Source organism: Opisthocomus hoazin, chromosome 6, assembly GCF_030867145.1.
Source record: "Opisthocomus hoazin isolate bOpiHoa1 chromosome 6, bOpiHoa1.hap1, whole genome shotgun sequence".
NCBI lineage: Eukaryota > Metazoa > Chordata > Aves > Opisthocomiformes > Opisthocomidae > Opisthocomus > Opisthocomus hoazin.
The window spans coordinates 44,689,520-44,710,765 of NC_134419.1; the positions used below are offsets into that span (position 1 = coordinate 44,689,520).

The window sequence follows — 21,246 nt, forward strand, 5'->3', positions numbered from 1 at the left end:
GACGGAGGTGATGTGAAAAGCCCTGACAGAGCATTAGAGCTGTGTTGCTCTGTTACAGAGACAAAGCTCTTGGGAACAGAGTCCGTAGGGGTTTTTTATCTCTCATTCTGTCAGTTCTCTGGCTCTTCTAGGTGTTGGGTGACTCCATCGTGCTGCTTATTAAGGGAATGGTCCAAAGAGATTTGAAGTGATATGTGTGTGGGTTAAATTTTAATCTGTTCAACACGTGCATCAGCCTTTGCCTGTTATTTAAGGAATTCTGGATTGTTTCATCAAATAAGGCCCTCTTGCCCTGTTACGTTTTTAGTGTGTTCCATTTCACCACTCAGCACAGAGAAAACCTTGGATCATTTCAGCACACTACTGTCATATAAACAGTAGTGTAATTAGCTTTCTACATAGCGTGCCTTAGCCACAAGACAGGAATGTCCCAGAACATATCTAAAGGTGTAGAAAAAAAGCTAGATGAAAGCCCTGTTTGGAAGAACAGTTTTCAGGTACTTTTTAAACAATTTCCCTCCTTTAGTAATCTGGAGCTCTTGTGTTTGGGCGCTTACACATCAGTAAGCTAGCAAGACTGCAAGCATAGCGTATTGTAGGAGGGCTGGGACTAGTTGCTATTTATTGCTTGCTCCAGTTTTCCGGCAGTACATAGACTAAGAAATAAATGTAAAAGGAGGAGAGGCTGTAAGGAAGCAGATCTGTAACTCAGCTTTTCAGCCTTACTGCTTTTCTGAGTAATGAAGTGTGAATTCCCTTCTGTGTTTAGGAGCTATATGCAGCTGGAGAGAACCGCCTAGGAACTGATGAATCCAAATTCAATGCCATTCTGTGCGCAAGAAGCAGGGCCCACCTCAGAGCAGGTAATGGTGTCCTCTACATAAACAGTAACTTCATTCTGTCGTGTGTGATGATAGAAATGTACAACATTGCTCTGTTCCTGAATTTCCCCCATTGGTAAAATGAGCGTAATGATACCTCAGTGAAAAGCAGGGGGAATTCTGCTGAGGGAAAGGGTACACAAGAGCTGCACATTATGATCATCTTAAATATCAGAGCAGGTAGAGGTCATACTAGTCAAATGTTTCTCTGATAAAAGAATTGAAAAACTAGAGTTGTTTCAATTTTGCATGCTTGTGTGTGCAGAAAACACTTGCAGTCCTGCCCTTGCCATTTTACTGACTAGTGATTAGGTGTTACATCGGTCTATAGTGGTGGAAGTGTTCTGGTAACTACACAGAACTACCGAAGTGTGCTACATATTGAGGAATTTATATGGAGAGGAACAAGGTATGGATGTGTGTGAGAGCCTGAATGTTTTCTGCTTAATTTTATTGACACCAAAATCTTTCCAAGAATAATTTTCACTGTTTCCCTGGCAGGGATTTCTTGGTCTAGCCCTTTAAAAATAACAGCAGAACTAGGCAAGCTAGAAGGATCATGATGACATGTAAATGGAACAATATGGTTGATAACATCTCAAAGACTAACACTGTGTTAAAATTTGTGCGAGCATACCGTAGTATCAAGTTGAGACTGCAATCAAAATGAAGCCGTCCACATGCACCAGTGCCACCTTTTTTTGTGAGGCTGACTCCTGAAATTTTACTCTTCTGTTAACAGTCTTCAGCGAGTACCAGCGGATGTGTAACCGGGACATTGAAAACAGCATATGTCGTGAAATGTCTGGAGACCTGGAAAAGGGCATGCTGGCAGTAGGTATGTGTCGTCTTAGAAAGTTCATTCCTGGTATTCCACCACAGCTGCCTGGGATTGTGGCATCTGTGACGCCAGCTAAGGATGTTCTTCTTAGTAATAATTCCACTTTTCTGTTTTTTATGTTGAGCTTGCTGTGAGGTCGCTTGTGGTTAGTAAAGCAGGGCACTTCATTCATTTCAGAATGACAGATGCAGCTTTTGCTTCAGGCAGCTGCAGAAGTTAAATTTCACATGTTAAAATGGGAACAGAATTATTAACTGTCTTTGGCATTGTTTTAAGAAGTGATGAGAACTTGTACCAATCGCTGAGTCAGTGAGAATGGAATATTTGGGACAGCTTTGGAAATCAAGCAAAATATAGGCGTTAACCCTCTAATTAGTTACCTCTACCCTTTTCAGTAGAAAGAAAACTTAAATGTGATTGCAAAGGGGTTATTTTTCCCCACACTTCCTGTGGTTATAGCTTTTGTTAAATCTTACTTTTTCAGTGCCTCCAGTACTTTTGAAGAGTAAAGACTCTTTCCTCAAGTCTACTGTTACCCCTTGGGAGATAGTAATTAGTTTCCATGAGGTTGGGACATGGCCTCAAGTTGTTGTGCAGTAGTTTATTTGCAATGTTTTATTCTAGATAGCATTGTAGACCTCTTCCTTGTCTTTTGTCTCTCGTCTCTTAGACAAGACTGTTGCTTTACATCTCCATTTCTTTTTCTGTTTATTACTGTGAATTTACTGTGGTATCTAGAGCTGCTGCTTTAAAAGTGGTGTTCTGTGGTTTTGAATATAGTAGTGACTAGAAAAGTGGTGTAACAAAAAAAGCCCCCAAATTAAAAAAAACCACAAAACCTCCTCCTGAAATAAATAGGAAAAATGTACTTTGCACCACTTGGAAGCAAGCTGACAGCAAACATGTGGCTCACCTGCGACAGATTTTTTTCTTTTGTAGAAGTTTCTAACAAAATCTTGCAAAATAGGAATCAATTTTAAAAAGCCCTGTTTTTTTCACTCCTGTCCTGTGCATCTGTGAACTACGTAGCTATTGTTCTTACTCTTCTTGGCCAAGCTGTTGCTATGGTGGCTTTTAATGACCCAAACTGGGTCCAGCTCTGTTGGTGTGATACATTTGCAGACCTTTTCCAGGATTCAGAATTTCTCACCTCAAAAAGTATTGTTAGAAAACCAGACTTAGGGAAAAGAAGTATTTCCTGGTGTTGGTAGAAAAAGATTGCCCTGGTAAAGAAACTGTACTGTCAGAGTTTGGAAGTCCTTTGACTTCATGGAGCTTTGAAGTCACTTCACAGGTCTCCATGTAGATACAGATTCAGAATTTGGACTGTAGCTTGTGAACAAGTCAATAGCCTTTTGAGCAAGTATTATCATTAATATTTACTGAATAACTCCTTTATTGCACAGATTTTATTTTGGGTTTTTTGTTTATATGTGTATATGTGTATATACACACATATATATTGGAATCACTCACTGACGTTAGCATCATTTATTCTGTTAACCTTATTCTCAGAAAAAAAGGGTTTCTAATTGAAAATATTTAATTTTGCTTTCTTTAAAGCTTTCTGGATTGTACAACTGGTAACTTACTATAACATCTTCAAACATCTTAAAGTGCAAGTGTGTTGTTTTAGCTAAATACAGTGATAAACACGCATTTCATTTGTCATTCGTTTTTTAATTGTATTATACGTATCATTGACAACTGTGCGTGGTGAACTGCTATCTCTCATCTACATTTTCCTATTCAGAAAAGTACTTTTTCCTATATAGAATGTGTGTTGCTGTTACCCCTTTCATTCTGTGTTGATTTTACGTGATTGTTTTTGATACCTTTAGGAGCTATAAAATAGAAGTGAGGCGTGGTTTGTTTTCTGTGTAGTTTGCCACAGATTGCATGATTGTTTACGTAACCAACATAGGATCAATATATAGATTTTAATTCTAGTGTGCGATGGAGGATTCTTTCATTATCCTGATTAACATGACAGTAATTTGATTTAGATATTACTCTTTCAGATTTCTAGTGAACTGTGCTAATTAAATATAAAGTTCAGTCATTACTAAACAATCATGTTAAGAATTTTCCAGGAGTCCTGGTGAACTTTGTGGCTTAAAAAAAAAATGTAACTAAGTTTAAAATGAGGATAAGGTTTCTGTCATAGCTGGCTTGCCAACTTGTAATAGGGTAGGACTTGTTTGTCATTCCGTGCAGATGCATGGCCTAAAAATTCGCAAATTAGGAAAAAGGCAGGAGCACCACTAACTATGTGCTCCTTCAAGCCTTCTGCCACCTCCCCAGCCCTTCTTTTCTCTTCATATGTAAGAATCTGGTCATTAGACCTTAAAGATTCGTTATGGCTGCTTCACACAGGTTTGTAGTGATGGAAAAGTTTGCTTTGAGCCATGAAGCATAGTAGGTTCTTCAACTTTATTGTGGCTACTATTTGGATTAAAAATCATTTCAGTGACTAACTGAAGGAGTGGAAGCTGCATTGTATCCAATGTATGTTTATGTAAAATTAAAGCATGTGACTATCTAGGGTAAGCTCAAAAAATGACTCTCAGTTCTGATTGAGGAGGAATACCTGATTTTTGTAATGTTTCTTTTTGCAGTGAAGTGTCTCAAGAACACACCTGCTTTTTTTGCAGAGAGATTGCACAAAGCTATGAAGGTAGGTGCCTGTGACAAGATGCATATAATTCTAGTATGCTTTTTTTAAAAATGCTTGTACAGCTCATTGGAATGAATTGTTCAGCTGAAGGTATTACATTTCTCAGTGGGCAGATGACTAACAAGATGCAGTCATTGTTATGAAAGGCTGGAAAAATCTAGCTAATTTTATCCGCTTAACAAAGAGATGCATACAACCATACCAAAGTCTTCATTTGGTAAAACACAAATCTGCCTAAGACTCATGGCAATTGGTATCTTTAAAGTAGAGAAGTCTAGCTGAAATAAATAAATAGGCCATTAAACTCATCAAACTTTCCTAACCCCCTGTCCCTCTGACAATCTTCCCTCCTTTTTTTTCTTTTTCTAACTGTTCTTGTTCAGAGAAATGACTCTTAGTGTCCTACCAGTAAATTTAATTTATTAAAGCATGACAGGCCAAATTCTGTTCAAGCTTATTGAAGTCAATGAGGATATGCTGGTAAACAGTTGGCCATTTGTGGGGTGATGATTTATTTGATGTTTTTAGTGGTGCTGTATCATCCCGCATTTCCGCACATTACTAATATATTATATTGTTTTGTTTGTTTCAGGGAGCGGGAACAAAAGACAGAACTCTGATTCGAATCATGGTATCACGCAGTGAGGTTGACCTGCTGGACATACGTGCAGAATACAAGCGGATGTATGGTAGATCTCTCTACACAGATATCACTGTAAGCCATGGAAATTTTATCTTAGAATCACAGAATGCTTTGAGTTGGAAGGGACCTTTAAAGGCCATCTAGTCCAACCCCCCTGCAATGAGCAGGGACATCTTCAACTAGATCAGGTTTCTCAGAGCCCCCTCCAACCTGGCCTTGAATGTTTCCTGGAAGGGGGCATCTACCACCTGGCAACCTGTGCCAGTGTTTCACCACCCTGATTGTACAAAATTTCTTCATTATATCCAGTCTAGATCTACACTCTTGTAGTTTAAAACCACTACTCCTTGTCCTATTGCAACAGGCCCTGCTAAGAAGTTTGTCCCCATCTTTCTCATAAGCCCTTTAAGTACTGAAAGGCCACAATAGGTTCTCCCTGGAGCCTTCTCTTCTCCAGGCTGAACAGCCCCAGCTCTCCCAGCCTTTCCTCCCAGCAGAGGGGTTCCAGCCCTCTTATCATTTTTGTGGCCTCCTCTGGACCTGCTCCAACAGGTCCATGTCTTTCCAGTGCTGAGGGCTTCAGAGCTGGATGCAGGACTCCCGGGAGGGTCTCACCTGAGCGGAGCAGAGGGGCAGAATCCTCTCCCTCACCCTGCTGCCCACACTGCTGGGCATGCAGCCCAGGGGAAGGTTGGCCTTCTGGGCTGTGAGCACACATTGTCGGCTCATGTCCTACTTTTCATCCACCAGTACCCCCCAAGTCCTTCTTGGCAGGGCTGCTCTCCATCCCTTCATCCCTCAGTCTGTATTGATACTGGGGGTTGGAGATACTAAACAGCATCGGTCCCAGTATGGACCCCTGAGGGACACCACTTGTCACCATTCTCAATCTGGACATTGAGCCATTGACCACTCCCCTGTGGATGCAACCATCCGGCCAATTCCTTATCCACTGAATGGTCCATCCGTCAGATCAGTGTCTGTCTGATTTAGAGAGAAGGATGTTGTGGGGGACCATGTCAAAGGCCTTACGGAAGTCCAGCTAGACAACATCCCTTTTGATAGATTGTTTTTCCCTTGTACACTGGTGTAGTCACTCTATAATAGAAGGCCACTAAGTTGGGCAGGCAGGACTTACCCTTGGTGGCTGTCTCGAATCACCTCCCTGTCCTTCATGTGCATTATCATAGCTTCTAGGAGGATCTGTTCCATGATCTTCCCAGGCACAGAGGTGAGGCTGGCAGGTTTGTAGTTCCCAGGGTCCTCCTTTCTACTCTTTTTAAAAATGGATGCAATGCTTCCCTATTTTCAGTCACCACAGACTTCGCCTGACTGCCGTGACTTTTCAAATATCATGGAGAGTGGCTTGGCAACTCCATCAGCCAATTCCTTTAGGACGTATCTTTTAATATCAGGGCATTGTTTTTAATGTTTTAACATAATAAAGAGTAAACTTTCACTCTCCATCCCTGGAAAAATATCCACATTGACTGCAAGGAAAAGGAATTCTGTGTTAATTTTTTCATTATTTCATAGCTTTTGCTGGAAGGCAGTTTTTCAGTGAGATTTTTTTGTTGAACCACTCCCAGGTAAGTAATTGAGCCTGTATACCAAATTCATTTTGCTAAAGAAGCATATTCACTGTGGACACTTTGAGTTTCAGTTATGGAAGAGATAGATTTGACTGTGTACTTGTATTAGAGTGGTTTCTAATTAGCAGGCTTTTTAATTTTTTCTCCCCTTCCCCCTTCTGTGAAGAGGTTAGCACCTGCTTTCTTTCAGCCCTGGCTTCGTCTCTTTTGGTCATTAGTGTCATTTTCAGGATGCTTACAGTTCTTTTTCCTCTATTTCAATGCACAAGTCTTCAACTTTTCTTTTTCTGGGCTTCTTTCCAGGGTGATACTTCAGGAGACTACAGGAAAATCCTACTCAAGTTGTGTGGTGGAAATGACTAAGTGGAGCATTGAGCTTTTCTTTAAAAACCTGCTATTTTTGCTTTTAAAGCATCTTTTTTTTCCTCCAGAATTAAATATGTAATGACCTGTTTCTTCTAAAGCAATTACATTTTAAAAGGTGATTGCATATATTTTCTCTTCAGTTTGAAAATAATAGGTAATAAATGCCAAAAAAATATAAATATCAAGCTTATGTGCCATCTGCTCAGGATTCTGTGTAGTACACTCAGCCATCCATGAATGACAGGTCATTATTTCTTTTCTGCTTATATTATGCTGAAATAATATGTTTGTTTTATGGAACAAAAATCACAGTTGCATGATTTAAGGTTTTAATTTGTATAAACATTACATGCTATTTTAATGGAAGTTTTATGTATATTGTATGCAGAGTTGGTTTCATGCTGGCCTACTCCCTGATGTGTGGAGAGAACAGCCGTGAGTTTTTGTGTCTAGTTAAGATTGTTTTAAAGAAGTTTTGTCAAGTTGCGTTTACTTTCCGTGATTGTTTTGAAGGAAGAGGTGTTCCACATTTCATTCTCGCTAGGGCAGCTGTCACAAGGCAGTAGTAACGATTCTATGGTTAATGTTTTAAGGTTTTGGATTGTGCCTTAATATATGTATGTAAGAAGAGATTACGAAATTAAAGCTGTCTATCTTCTAACTCTTTGCAGACTGTGCTTTTTGGTGTTCATGTTGATTTACATGTGAGTGATGATTCAGTTTATTTAACTTAGTTTTTCCATAGATGTTCTCTGCTGGAGTCCGCAGAATTACTCAGAAATTGTTGTGTTGACAAGAGTTTGGGACTTGTGTGCTGTTGAGCAATTGTCTGTATGTGATACGTGTAATCTGTAGCTATTGCTGAGGATTTTCATTGTGCATGTTGTAATTTCTCTAACTCTTGGAACTCTGAATTTTTATTCTCTGCTAGCATGGATGACATCTCTTCAGCTTTTCACTCTCAAAGTAGAAACATGTAGATTAGAAAAAAGGTACAAGAGGAGGAAGAGGTTTGGAGCTAGGTCAGTGAAAAGAGAGTGCTTGTTAATCAAGAATGTGCAAATTCCTCCTCTTATTTCACATACATACGCGCGCTCTCTCTCCATTCGGTGAAAGTCGGGCAGGTCTTTTTTCCTGGAAGAAGTTGTGTTGCTGTTTCTTGTGGAAGGAAATGGGGGTGTCATGGGGGTGAATGTTGGAATTAATTCTGGTTTGCATTGTCGCTACAGCAAGGGAGAAGAGTGTGAAGATTACAGAATAAGGTGGCTGTGCGTCCCAGTGACAAATACTGACTAGTCCCAGTTCTGACTAGGACGAGCTGGTAAGACTCCTGTGTCAGTCAGTGGCAGCAATGGGACTATGTCCAACGCCAGACCACTCTATACACTCATTTTTGTCAGACAATCTAAGCGTATCTTGGGAGGAAATTGCAGCTGAAAGTGTATCTTCGTTGATCTACACTGAGAGCAAGGGTCCAGTTCTTTGACCGGGAAGGAGTAAGCTTTTGAATTAAGGGAAGTTTCTTAGCTGTGCTTTAGTCCCAGATGCCACCTGATCTTGTTTTCTCACTGACAATGCTGTATTTGAAATGCAGCTTTGATAAAGTAGGGGTGCTGAAAGATTTAGAATATAAAACTTTGAAATAATGTGTAGAAGCAAATACCTGTTTATTATAAAGCACAGGAACACAGGTGGCGAACTAAAGCTGAGGATTGTTCATCCCTGCTCAAATTCTGGAAACGCAAGCTTATTAGATGAACAAAAGTGCAACTGTTTATGACAATGGTACTGTTACGTTCAGCTGTCTTCTGTCTTCACAGTGCTCAGCTGGTATCTGCATAGAGAAGAGCTGATGTAATTATTTTTTGTTATAACATCAGGATCAATCTTTGTGGATAAACATCATTTAAAACATGAATCCTGCTACTTTAAAGTGGGGAATTGTCGCTCTGATTCACCAGATCACAGAAGGAAGGTCCTATCTGCAATTCTTGAGCCATTTGGCAGTTGTTGCAAGCTCCATCTGAGCAGTAATTACTATAGATGTGCTGCAAATATACCGAGGTTGATGTAGGATTTCCATTTGAAGTTCATTGTAACGCTTTGCTGGAATACTTTTCTTATTGTTGCAAGGGAAGAGCTTAATTGTTAGCTGTTAACTGCCCCTCAGAGAAAACTGGAAATTTTAGTGAATAACAAAGTTGGTGAGGACATGTCAGTCATGGTAACCGGATCCATACAGCCAACTGCAGGAACTAAAACCCAACATAAACTCTACTGCGGTCTACTTGGAGCCCGTCCTCTATCACTGAAGTGCGCTATAGTATGCATGTGTGTATGTACCCACATATAGCTATCTTAAATGAACAAATGCAAAAACCAACACTGTCAAAACTGACTTCATAAACATGTGGATGCTCATACCATTCCATAGGAAGTTTGGTTTCCACCAGGAGTGTCTCTTACCTTGTCAAATGCACTATTGATATTAGGACAGAGCATTATAAGAAGCTGTGTAGGATAGGTGGTCTCATCCAAATAATTCCTGTTGTGGTTTAATTTATTCCAAAATCGTTTAACCCGGAGCTTGTTTTATGTGAGTGGCTTGCATGTCAAAATTGGATTTAAGATACCAAAATGGTGATGCTTCCAATAACTTTTTTTGTAATTTGTTGCCTTGCTTTGTCACACATGAAACTAAAGAATCACAGTATCTTAAAACTGAAAGAGACCTGGAGATTGCTTAGTCCATCCTGCTGTTCTAAGGTGTGATGCTTGTGTAACATTTCCAGTGCGGGGGAAACTACAGCCGTATCATTTCAGTGGGTCACTGTCCTTGCAAGAAAGCTTTGCATTGTGTTTTGCTGGAGTCTTTCTTGCTGCATTATTTCGTGTTTTACTCACTTTTGTGATGGGAAAGAAAACGCAGCTTTCATCTTTGTGGCAGCCTTATTCATTCTGGTGGGCAACTTCGATATTATGTAGACTAAACACCCCAAATTTAACAACCTTTCTGTGTAGCTCACGTATCTACCTCCTTGGCTGGGTTTTTGTTTGTGGGATTTTCTTCCTTTTTCACTCCCTCCCCCCCTTTAGTGGTTGTTGAAACCTAGTGTTCAAAACTGGAGCCAGTATTTCAACTGAGGCCTTAGCTGCACTGAATTGAGTGAAGGAATTCCTTCACATCTTGCGGGGGAAAATGATGACATATTTGATAATAACATATACAACAGTACTTTCAACTTGGGTTGCATGCCACTAGGTACTTACCATCAAAAATGTCTATAAGTGGGGTTCCTGGAGTGATGGGGCTATTTGATGTTGTCTCACTGATGATGTTGAGAAGTGATTTGACTTCTGATTCTAGATGCTCCACTGTTTTTATTACCTTCTAATGAAAACAAGGGAGACAAATGGAGAAAAGGGGTAGTCAAAGGATCAAGTTGAGGCAATTGCACCAGATGTGTCAGCAGAAGTGCAAATCTAATGTGCCATGATGTTAACAGCTAATTAAATTTATGTTGTGCAGTGCAGATTCAAATATTTCTTGGGTCATGCTGACCTCTAGTGGCACGAAGTATTAAATGAGAGTTAAATTATCACACCTCTGTATAAAGAATCATCTGTAATTTGATTTCTTGGAGGGAGCTTTGCATTAATTTGCTTTTAATTCTCTCTTTTATGAGCCACCATCATATCCAAGAAAAGAATCTGCACAGAAGGCAAGAGGAGCTGATGGGGTGGAAGGAAGAGGGCTGGAACTAGAGTGGGAGAGAGGTATTGATGCCATTTGAGAACCACCAGGATCCAGTTTGGCAGCTACCCAGCTGGGAACAGTTGACACTAGACATGTATCTTGTGAGTACTTAAGACACCACAGAAAAAAATGAAAACTTTGGAGCTTTCCTAGAATCCCAGTCACAGAGTTCATTTGGCTCTTGAGCGTCTGCAGGAGCAAGCAGGAACTCCTCCGTCGGTCTCAGAGTCACCTGCAGAATTCACATCTAGCCATGAGCAGATGTGAAACTTGACAAGCATGGGTTCTGAGATTGTTACATTAAAGGCACAGTTATAAACAGTTTAGAAAAGGCTGATATGTAGTAGTCAGTGATTGGTTAATCAGTTGTTTGGAATTCATCAAGATTATTTGTTTCTCATAATAGTGGCTTTATGGATAGTTACGACCGTGACTTCTGAAAAAAATAGTCACACCTCGAATAGAATAAAATCAAGAAGGGGCAGTGTCTAGAAACATCATTCTTCTTTTCTTTGGTCAGAAGGATGGAGCAGAGGTTCGGTGAGGTCCAGGAGCCAGCGCAATAGCTCTTACCTCTTCAATAATATCTAAGCGTTCGTGGATCTTGTCATGTTCGTCACACCAGCTTGCTCTTCCCAGACTTCCAGGTAACACGCTGGCAGGGTCTGCAGCAGCTGGAAAAACAGCCACAGTTAATTAGCAGGAGCTTTTTAATAGCAGTCATTACCTTTCTGACTTCTGAGGTGGTATTTTGCATGCTAAACAGCATTGTTTACGAAACCAAATGTTGGGAGTCTGGGGTAGAAATTGCACCTTTCTCCTAATAACTACAGCTATACCCCAGTGCTGTGGGTGTCTCCTTGCATGTACACATTCACGGTTGGTTGGAACAAGGTGGTTTTTTCTTGCCAGCGGTATTTTTCTGTTTTGTTGGGGGGTGTGTGTGCTTGTTTTACACAGTCTGTTCTTTCCTGCCTGTGTAGGGTGACTTTCTTCAGAAGCAGCTGGTACGGTAAAGCTTTGAGGAGTACCAAACTTTGTCCACTTATGCTCTGAATGGATACAAGCTGGTGATTCCAGTGTGCCAGAAACTTGTCCATAACAGTCTGATTTTGCAATGGGAAGGGAAACAATAAAAGTGTGCACAGCTGATGTCATTTGCTGACCGAGTCACCGTATATGGTGCTATATACAGTCACTTATCTCTGTCAGTTATCTGTATTTACCCCTCAGTACTCATGAGCTTTTGCTCTTTGAACCTTCCATTCTGCTGGCTCTAGTCCATGAAAGGTCGGTACCTGCTGGTGCCCATGCTTTAATGGAGCCAATCTCCTTCTCATAACTTTTGTGCAACATTTAAAATTTAATATGTGTGCACAGAACTGTAGCAGAGTATTTTAAACCCCACTAAAGTGACAACATATCTTGCTCCGGGTAAAGCTGGGTCTTGCTCTGGTGTGAGGCCTGAAGAGGCTCTGATAATGAGAAAGCAGCAGTTGTCATTTGATTGTAACAGAGACAAGGACGAAACTGTGAGCTTGCGTTCTAATGAGCAGTAAGAAATGTAAGAATTAGTTCTGTCTTCAGTATTGTTGTGCGAGAGCAGTGATTTGGAGCTGCTGCAGTGCTTCGCTGTGATGAGTCTGTGCCAAGGCTTCTGGATAGCGAAGACATGTCTGTGAGGGCTGTAGCCATCGCAGTTTGATGGGATGAGAGATATACTCTGAGCTGGAATGGTATGATTGAAACGGGACGGCAGAGGGCAGGGAGGAGAGGGTTAAAATGTGATCTGACGTACTAGGTGTTATTCAGAAATTGGTTTGGCAGAGCTGAAGAGAGAGTTTTTGGTTGTTTAGTTGCAAGATTTGACTTGGGTTTTTTTGGTGTCTTCACCAGGAGGTGGTGCTGTTAGGACAGAATCCCAAAGAATTAATCTACCTGTTTGCATGAGACTGCTGAAATGTGGCAGGTATTTAAACACTAATTAGCTGCTTTGCAGTTGCCCTTTTTTTTTCCTCTTTGCTACTGCTGGTGGTGTTTTGGGAGTTTTGTTACCTCGTAACTAAGTGGTCAAGCGAACCATGCTACTTCTCAAAATTTTTGCTTGTTTACATGTTTTTTTCTGCCATGGTTGGAACAATATGGAAATACTGAAATTCTGTGTCAGAAATGGAGGTTACAAAGCAGTGGGCAGTCTACAAACCTTGCCTTTCCTAATAATAGGATAATAACAAGGTAAGCGCCATTTCACTGTCAGAGATTAATAACATTTCCACCTTTCCAATATTCCCAGCTCTAGCTTTCAGCATCAAGCCTGATGGCCCGATTCAGCTGTATGCTGAACTGCCACCCATCACGTTGGAGAGAGGACTAAGAGCGAGCACGAGGCATTGGTGGTGAGGTAACTGCGGATCAGTTGTGGACTGCTGGGAACATTCCCAGATCTAACTACAAATGAGCTGTGAAAAGAGGCAGCAGAAATCATTAGGAGGGCTAAGAGCAAATGGAAGAATTTAAGAGTCCCCCAGGAGGTTATTTTTCACTGGATTAACCTAGCTGTAGATGGCTGGATCACAAGGTTGGATGGAAGGTTTGGGTGAAGGCCAGATTTCACCTGTTGTATGTGGCTGTTAAAAGAGCTTTTGGCCAGTCCTAAGTTACATGCCAGGCTTGTCTAGTTTTGTCCATTCCCTAGGAATGGAAATGCAAGAGGGTTAATGTTGGCTAGCTCAAGTTAGCGTTGGCCACTTCTCTTTCTCTGATCATACATCTTATGTCATGCTGGTCCATGAAAGAAAGCCCAGAGCTCTGCTGTAGGAGAAGCAGAAGTAGCTGTCTGTCCTGATTGAATAGGACTCTGACCCAGAGACTCTCTGGCCTTTCCAAACTGCATAACAGCACGGTGGGCATGCCTGTTGGTGCTGTGCAAGGGCTCCTTTTTCCTAATACAGGACCTCAAATCTGCAAAGTGACTTTTTGAAGCAGAAATTGTATAAGGTCTTGCCCAAAATGCCACTTTACTCATCCCTTTAGCTTAGCCCTACTGTATGAAAGAGTGTTCTGTTTAGCACAAACCTCAGCGTTGTGCTGACTGCTACTCTAGGCAGGTGCACGTAGATGGGGAGGTTAGATGTGATGGATGAGCCTGTCATTTGTGCTACACAGGTGCGCCGTGGTAGGTATGTATAGCCAGCGTAGGGTTGTTGCATCTCACTGTGAGGTTAGCAAAGCGCTGCACAGCTTTGTGTGTGCGTGCAAGTCTAGAGAAGCAGGAAAAGGGGTTGCTGTGAAATGCAGGACTCGGTAGTGCTTGGTGCTGTGGGGCGGCTGGTTCATCTCTGCTGGCACAAAGAGCTTTGCGACACTTGGAGCACTTTGCTGCATTATAACTCTAATGGGCTTACTGAAGGAGGAGGAAATGTCCTAGTTTGACTGGGCTGTAAGATGTTACCCAGAACCACAGGACTAGTGCAGTGCCTAAAAAGTTTGAGAAGTAGTCCAAGCCTAAGTGTCTCGGGAAGCACCTGATAGCAGTTGTTATCAAGCGATGAGAGCTAGCAGAAACCAAAGCACGCCTAGTTCCCAGACCTCACGGTACGTAGCCAGCTGAGGGCTGACAGAGCAGCAGCCCTCTCGGCTGGGCCCTGCGTACCCGTGTCTGGTTAGTGCCTTTCACGCCAGAGCAGAGGGGCTCTTGCCGTTAGCCCTTCACCACCGTGCCACAGCAGGGTAGTGCACCTGGGCGGTCACTGCTGCGGGCTGGGCAGCCAGCACTTTGGTCAGTGTAGTCTTCTTCTGTTTCCTGAGCCTTGGCTTGAGGCTGTGGCTGCTAAAAAACCCCTGACTGTTATTTTGTTGTCTGGCTTTAGGTCTTAACATGCAGCCTTTGTCTCCAGGATGGGCTGTTCACAGGACACATCCGGTGCCTTGTAAATACGGCACGTATCCGCGTCACTATGGTCGGGCAGTTCAGCTGAAGCAATAATTTCAATGTGCTCAAATAGAATCACATGCCGCTTTTCAGCACTGCCTTCCTCTGTATGGCAGCTGGTGGAAGAAAATGACACAGCCTGCCTTTGGCACTGACCTTCTCCAGCAGCATCTCTACCTCACGTAATAATAGCAGCCGCCTCGCAAAGAGGGTGAAGCATGGAAGGCTGCGAGCCACACAAGCAAATTCTTTTAGGATGCTTCCATGTACTTGCTCTCTTGTTGCTGAAGAAACACTTTTACAATGTAAATTAGAATTTTTATTTGCCTATGTGTCCAAGCACATGCATAAATGCAGAAAACTTTGATAGTAAATTTTGAAACTAACAGCTTTTAAAAGTAAACTCTTCTTTGTATGCTGTATAAATTAGGTATTTAAAATATGTGGGTATTTGCAACTTCTGACAGCGTAAGCAAGCGTGTAGGAGGTGTATCTCGATGTCTTAAATATCTCATTTGAAACTTAGTGGATTACATCAGGCAGATATTTGTTGTAATGTTTAATACGGCACAGAGAAAGTTACCTTTCAGTTAATTTCCCATTTACAAATTCCCACTTGATTCTCCCTGCAAGTGAGATGCTTAGTTCAATTCTTGAAGTCCCTTCTATTTGATACATAGGTGATTATTTTCCATCAAGAATCAGAACTCCCTTGTTCAAGGTAAGACAATGACCTGTGCCTGTTTCCCCCGCTTCAGTCCCCTCTGCCACGTTGATGGTGCCCGTAATGCTGGGTGGTTCTCAGTGCCCCGTGCTGTGCTGCAATCAGATGGGGCAGGGAAATGGAGAATCTCCCAGCTGGTTGCTAGTAAGAATATGTTTAATAGAAGAATACGCTTAATGTTTGAAAGAAGAAACATGATGAAGAGTGAAGATCTGTGTGTCATGGTCAGCCTGACTCTACAAAACTTGATCTTATAGCAGGGGATAGAAAGAGCAATGAGCTAAGAATTAAAACAACCTTAGCAAACAGGTTAAGAGCAAAGGCCTTAGTTTTAGAAAGCCTCTCAGTTGAGCTCCTCTGCCTCCCGTACATATGAAATATTCCCCCAGCCCCTCAATGTGTTGCTGCTACACAGTCTCTGAAGAAGTCCCCTTCTAGGAGCATCTGGATTCTTTCTATCCAGATGGTTCATGTTGATTCTCCAAGTAGTTCAGCATCAAGCACCTGCCTCTTCACTGTCATTTGCTGCTGTCAGTAGGACTGAGAGAACTGAAGTACGCAGTCGCACAGATCTGGCAGGTCTTTAAAAGTGTCCCTCCTAAAGACACATTGCTATTCAAACTGAAGTAAAAGGCTTGATATAGAAATTACTGGGTTGGGTCCTTTGCTCTGTGTCATGGAGAAGGTCAAGCTGAGTGACCATAAAGTTGCCTGTTGGTCGTGAAATTCCTGTTGCATCATTCTATGATCAGTGTGATTTTGCAGGTTAACTGAGAGCTCGTGTTGTGCACAGTAGGGAGGGAGGGGTAAAGCAAAGCAGGCCACTAGCCAAAAGAGAGCCAAGTGAGATTGAAACAGGAACCAGATGGCAGATAAGGAAGCCTGAAACCATGTGATAGACCGAGGGGAATAAAGGAGAACATGTGTAACTAGTCAAGAAAACACTATGCTCTGTGTTCTTGTTTGTGCTGCCTTAGGTTTAGCAGTATCTTTTTGTTCCTGGAGCGTATAGCATAAGGTGGCCAGAGGGCTGTTAATGGTAACATGATGGAGGTAGTAATGGATTTATGTTCCAACAGCTAAAAGGTCATGAACTAGAATATCAGGTTCAAATGGTGAACCCCCTAACCAGTGTGGGAAGGACGCAACAGACATCTGAAGGGATTTGCTGATCCTTGCTTAAATTATTCCTTGTCTAGATGTAAAATGTTGGGCTCCACTTTAACATGTGTATGTAACTTTGAAGTGTGAGTTCAAGAAATTACACGGTTTACAAAAGCAGTTGGTGAAGTTACCTTGCAGCTGAATACAGGAAAGGTTCAATTGCTTTGAAACTGAACTAGTACTAAGACTACCAGTATTAGTGCTTTCAGACTTAAAACCATGTTAAGCCAAGATTGTTAGTCGTATTTAATTTTGGGGGCTGTTCTTAAAGGCATCAAACTTAGTTTCTAGTTATATCAACCCTTAATTACATTGGCATCCTTAGATGTGGAAGTACTGGATTAACTTTCTGCACCACTACTGGTTTCGTTATCACCAGTGTGCCTAAATTCATTTTAAGCTGAATTATATATAACTTAATCCGTATCAGATTTTATCTTTAGGACACCAAAGATAATTGATTTGGATAGAATGTGTTGTGTTGGAAAAGGTGTTTAAAGCGCAGGCTGGCTTCAAATTCTTCCATTCTCAGGAACGTTTCTTTAACTGGGCATAAAGCATCTTCCCAGGCTGTAATCCGTAAAACGCTGCCTAATGCTTAGCTGTGATTTAGGCACCTCTGAACCTCTTCCTAGATTTCAGAGCTGCTAGTTGCTTAAACATAAGGGAATTCTTGCTTTTAGTGATTGCAATAAAGTCTGCAGGAATTGTAATAAATATGTAAAATTTCTCAGCTGCTTACGTACTGTCATAGGTTACTGTGCTTTACACTGGAGGCAACTGCAGGGCTTTGCTTATGTATACACAGGCAAATATATGTATGTATATACACACACACACGTAAATATATATATGTACACACACTTTTATTAGGATCTAGCTTTTATGGCAGAATGATACTGCAAATTCCGTAGAAGGCAAATGCGGAATATCCGAAGTGGGGGGTGAAAGGTAGGCATTGGGTATTAGACAGAGAATTGGCAGTAGAAAGCTCTTGTGGAATTTGCAGGGTGGGGGACAATTGGTTTGGGTTTTTTAAAAAAATATTTCAAGAAGGTACATTGAAAGTTTTTAATGCCTGTTTAGGGTTTAATCTATACATTCACTGTATACTTCAACTGCTACCTGAATGTGAAGTATTGGAAGGATTTCAAACATGAAACAAAATCCAAGGGATTCCTCTGGTATCCAGGATTCGTGAGCTTCTGATAATGATGGAAACATCCTGAAATAAGTTTCTTCCATGAAATTAATTGTTATTAATTTTAGAAGCTAAATAACCATATCAGAAAGTCAAGTTCCAGACTTTCAGATCTGGTTCATACTCTGTTTATCAAGATCTAGAATATGCTGCTATGAATATCATTTCAGATCCTGGATCAATTAAGGTTGAACTTATTTTAATTCTTTTTTTTCCTGAAAGAGAAGGACCAAAGAGGAAATCTCCTGCATTGTGGGATGTATTGCGTTACTGAAGTCGGGTCAGGGTATCAGCCTACCAGTTCTCACTCCTCTAACTTGTCTGTCCCATCAGCCTACAAGTGAGATGCCACGTGTTCTGGTCCTACTGTGCCTCACTCGTGCTTGTGAAATATGCAGAAATCAGAAATGGGACTTGATAGAAATTGTTCCTGGCCAGGAGATGGCTGCCATGTATTTCTGTGTAAAACTATTTCATTTGGAGGCAGTTTTTGCTATCGTGATCCATGTCATTCTCATGGGAGAATGCTCATGGAGCTTCAGCACTCACTCACCCAGCAGTGGAGGCTGGGGGGGGGGGGTGTACGAGGCCAGGGATAGTTTGTGCTGCTGGTGGGCACTCCTTTCAGGCACAGCAAAACCTGGGGCCCTGCCATGGCTGTCTGCCAGAAGGAAAATTACTTCTGGAAACACCACTTTTCTTCTCTGCAGTGTTACCATATTTGTGATTGTAAGAAGCACTAAAGTTTTGTGTATTTTCATTCAAAGGAAGGAGGATAACAATAAAATGTTCCTGTGAGGGAGCTGCCGGCTTGAAACATGTTTCCAGCGTGCTGGTTTTCTGAACGAGCAGCCAGGGAATATCCTCTTGTGCTCACTGTTGCAATGGAAAATGACTACAAGGAATCAGGCTGATAAGAGACATGAGCTACGTAATTTGCAGGTAGGTTACTCTAATTCATGCTGCATATTATGATGGGATACTCTGATGCTCTGGGCTGCAAACAAGAGTTTCCCTTTATTATGTATTTATTTCTGCATGAATATATATTTGTTTTGGAAACAAAGGCAAAGTGTTGGGAGGATTATAGCTAGGATAGTTGTATAGGAGATATTTGGATGTGGAGAAGAGGGTGAACTGTTTTAGGAGGAAGAGGAGCCATGTTATAGCAGATATAAAGAATGCAAATTATACAGCATGAGTGAGCCAGCCTCTTCTCCTGAGCTGTTTGAGGGCTGAGCACTGTGAATATGAGATTATTCCTCTTCATGGCTGAACTAAAACATAAAGTCTGCTTTGGCCAACTCCCAACCATTTTTAAGAGGAACCCATGTGGGTTAGGAGGGAGGATCTGTAAGGAATTCAAAAGTCAGATTCCTCCACTCAAAGGTAGCAAAAGGAAAGTGGGGATGATTTTTTCAAGCCTGTCAGCCAGCCAGGGTGCTCTCCTGGCCCTGACAGACATGAAAATTCCCATATTACATAAAGTACACCATTGGGACAATGGAAATGACTCCCTGGCCGAGTAGCTACCACCTGGTGTGATACTGGATGCCAGCCTCCACTGCAGTTATTATTCAAGTACTATTCTGTTTAACTGGATTTTATCTGAGTTTGCTAATGATTTCAGCTTAAAACCGTACTTCTGGGGGAGTAAACAAAAACCTTCTTCCAGCCTTTCTTTTTTCTTCTGTAATTTCACAATTTTTTTGTGAAGCTCGCAAAACTCACAAGAGGATGGTGAGTACCTCTGGAAGGAAAACAAGTTAGCATGCCCTTGCTGGGATATTGCTATTTCAGCTCATCAGCGATAAACTTTACACAGCCAGCTGGGTGGGAGGGAGTCAGGGCAAGGCAGAGCGACTGGGGCTTGGGGACAAAAGAGACCAGCAGTTTTTCAGGAAATGTTTTGACTGTAATGGAAAATTACTGCCCTGCCGTGAAATACAAACAGTGTGTGTTGTCAAGAAGTAAGAGCAGAGGGAAAATAAAGCTGGACCTCAGCTAGCAGAAAAGACTTCATACAAACAGGCTGGGAAGCCAGGTTTGTTGTCACACGGGGACTATAAACCCTGGAACTAGCCAGGCTGAATAGCTCGCAGTCACACTGTCAGCTACAATGTGATTACAGGTTATTCCAGCACTAATCTGTTGTTAACGAAAGTAAAATTCAGATGCAAGCTTATCAGATGTTCTGTGTTCATACTTCGTACTCCCAAGGCTTTTGGAGGAAGGCATTAAGTGCCTCCAAATCTCAGGAAGAAGTAATCTCAAGCAGAAGAGAAGAAAATGCAGTGCTGTTACCAGCAAATCTAAAAAGAAGGGTTTGAATAAAGGAAAAATCTTTCTCTATTCACCTTGAGCTTTGATCTCATTTCTGGGTGAATTAGCGTGTAAGTTAATAAAACTGCCAGAACAGTAATTGTGGGATTGCAGGGCACTGGCTGCAGCACCTGAATGCAGTTCTAAATTTCTGAAAATATAGTGATAGTATCTCCCATGACAGGTGAAAAATCTCTACCAAAGCAGTGTGCCTCCAGGACAGACTTTAACAGTGCAAAAATTGAGTTTTTCCTGTTAAAAACAATATTCCCACAGAATTTTGACACATACCTGTGTCACCTTCGTATAAAACCCATAGAGTAAGTAATTCTTTCCCTCCTCCTCCCACCCCCTGCAAAGGCTTTGACCATGCTACAGTTAAGCTATAATTTCTGCTTTGCAAGCTCAGAATCGCTTACCTAAAAGATCTCGCTCCTGCAGGACCAAAACCAATGCCAGCGCCCAAAGGAAAAGCATGGCTTCAGCCTCTCCGAGCTCTGCCGCGCTCCCGGTGCCGAGCCCCGCAGCCTCCCTCCCCGGCTTCGCATCGACTCCTCCGTCCAACCGTTCGTGCTGAGGTTTAGCCAGAGTTAGGAGGAAATATGCCCAAGCTGAGCCAAGATTCTTGAGCTGTTCTCCTCTGCTTCCCTCCTTCTAAAAAACACCCTTCCAGCTCCACGCAAGGTCCAGTTACCCAGGCAGGCTGGCAGTGATCCAAGCTCCCCCAAGTTATTTTTTTTTACCCTTGTATTTATTTATGCAGGCTACAATTGGAATGTGTTGAGGAGCTTTGGATCCTGTAAATACAGCACACAGGGCAAGAAAAGGAAGGGAGAAAGGAGGAGGAAGGGGTGCTGGATGTTTCTTTCCCCGTAGGATTTCATCTAGGGCGGGGAAAGCAGACACGCTGGAAAACACAGTATCTTTTGATTTTGTGAGCTGACAGGGCTTTTTCCATTATTTGCTCATTTTGAAGACGGCAGAAACATCTCTTCTGGGCAGGACGAAGCATGGCAGTGTTGTGGGAGGTGGCAACTGTCTGTGGTGCCTGATGTTTGGACAGTATCATAGGAGCTCCCGAGGAGCCGCCCGAGCTCTTTTCGGTTTGGCAGGTTTTTGAACTAGGTTAGGCTTGGTAACATCATGT

The 21,246-nt window shown here is 41.9% G+C and overlaps 2 protein-coding genes across 3 annotated transcripts in view; one reads left to right on the plus strand and one right to left on the minus strand.

Annotated features, from left to right (window-relative positions):
- ANXA11 (annexin A11) overlaps nt 1–7,661 on the plus strand; it is a 36,441-nt gene extending 28,780 nt beyond the window's left edge. For both annotated transcript variants that reach the window (XM_075422961.1, XM_075422962.1), the window contains 5 exons: nt 770–863; nt 1,624–1,719; nt 4,341–4,399; nt 4,992–5,114; nt 6,938–7,661. In XM_075422961.1, coding sequence (XP_075279076.1) covers nt 770–863; nt 1,624–1,719; nt 4,341–4,399; nt 4,992–5,114; nt 6,938–6,997 — 432 coding nt within the window. In that variant the 3' untranslated portion in view covers nt 6,998–7,661. The remainder of the gene's footprint in view (nt 1–769; nt 864–1,623; nt 1,720–4,340; nt 4,400–4,991; nt 5,115–6,937) is intronic.
- Nucleotides 7,662–8,646: 985 nt separating this feature from the next.
- Nucleotides 8,647–20,909, minus strand: PLAC9 (placenta associated 9). Its single transcript, XM_009939172.2, has 4 exons — nt 20,519–20,909; nt 11,331–11,431; nt 10,271–10,391; nt 8,647–8,834 (listed from the first exon to the last, which is right to left on the minus strand). The coding sequence occupies exons 1-4, from the start codon at nt 20,574–20,576 to the stop codon at nt 8,824–8,826; spliced, it is 291 nt and encodes a 96-aa protein (XP_009937474.2). The 5' UTR covers nt 20,577–20,909; the 3' UTR covers nt 8,647–8,823.
- Nucleotides 20,910–21,246: the final 337 nt, after the last annotated feature.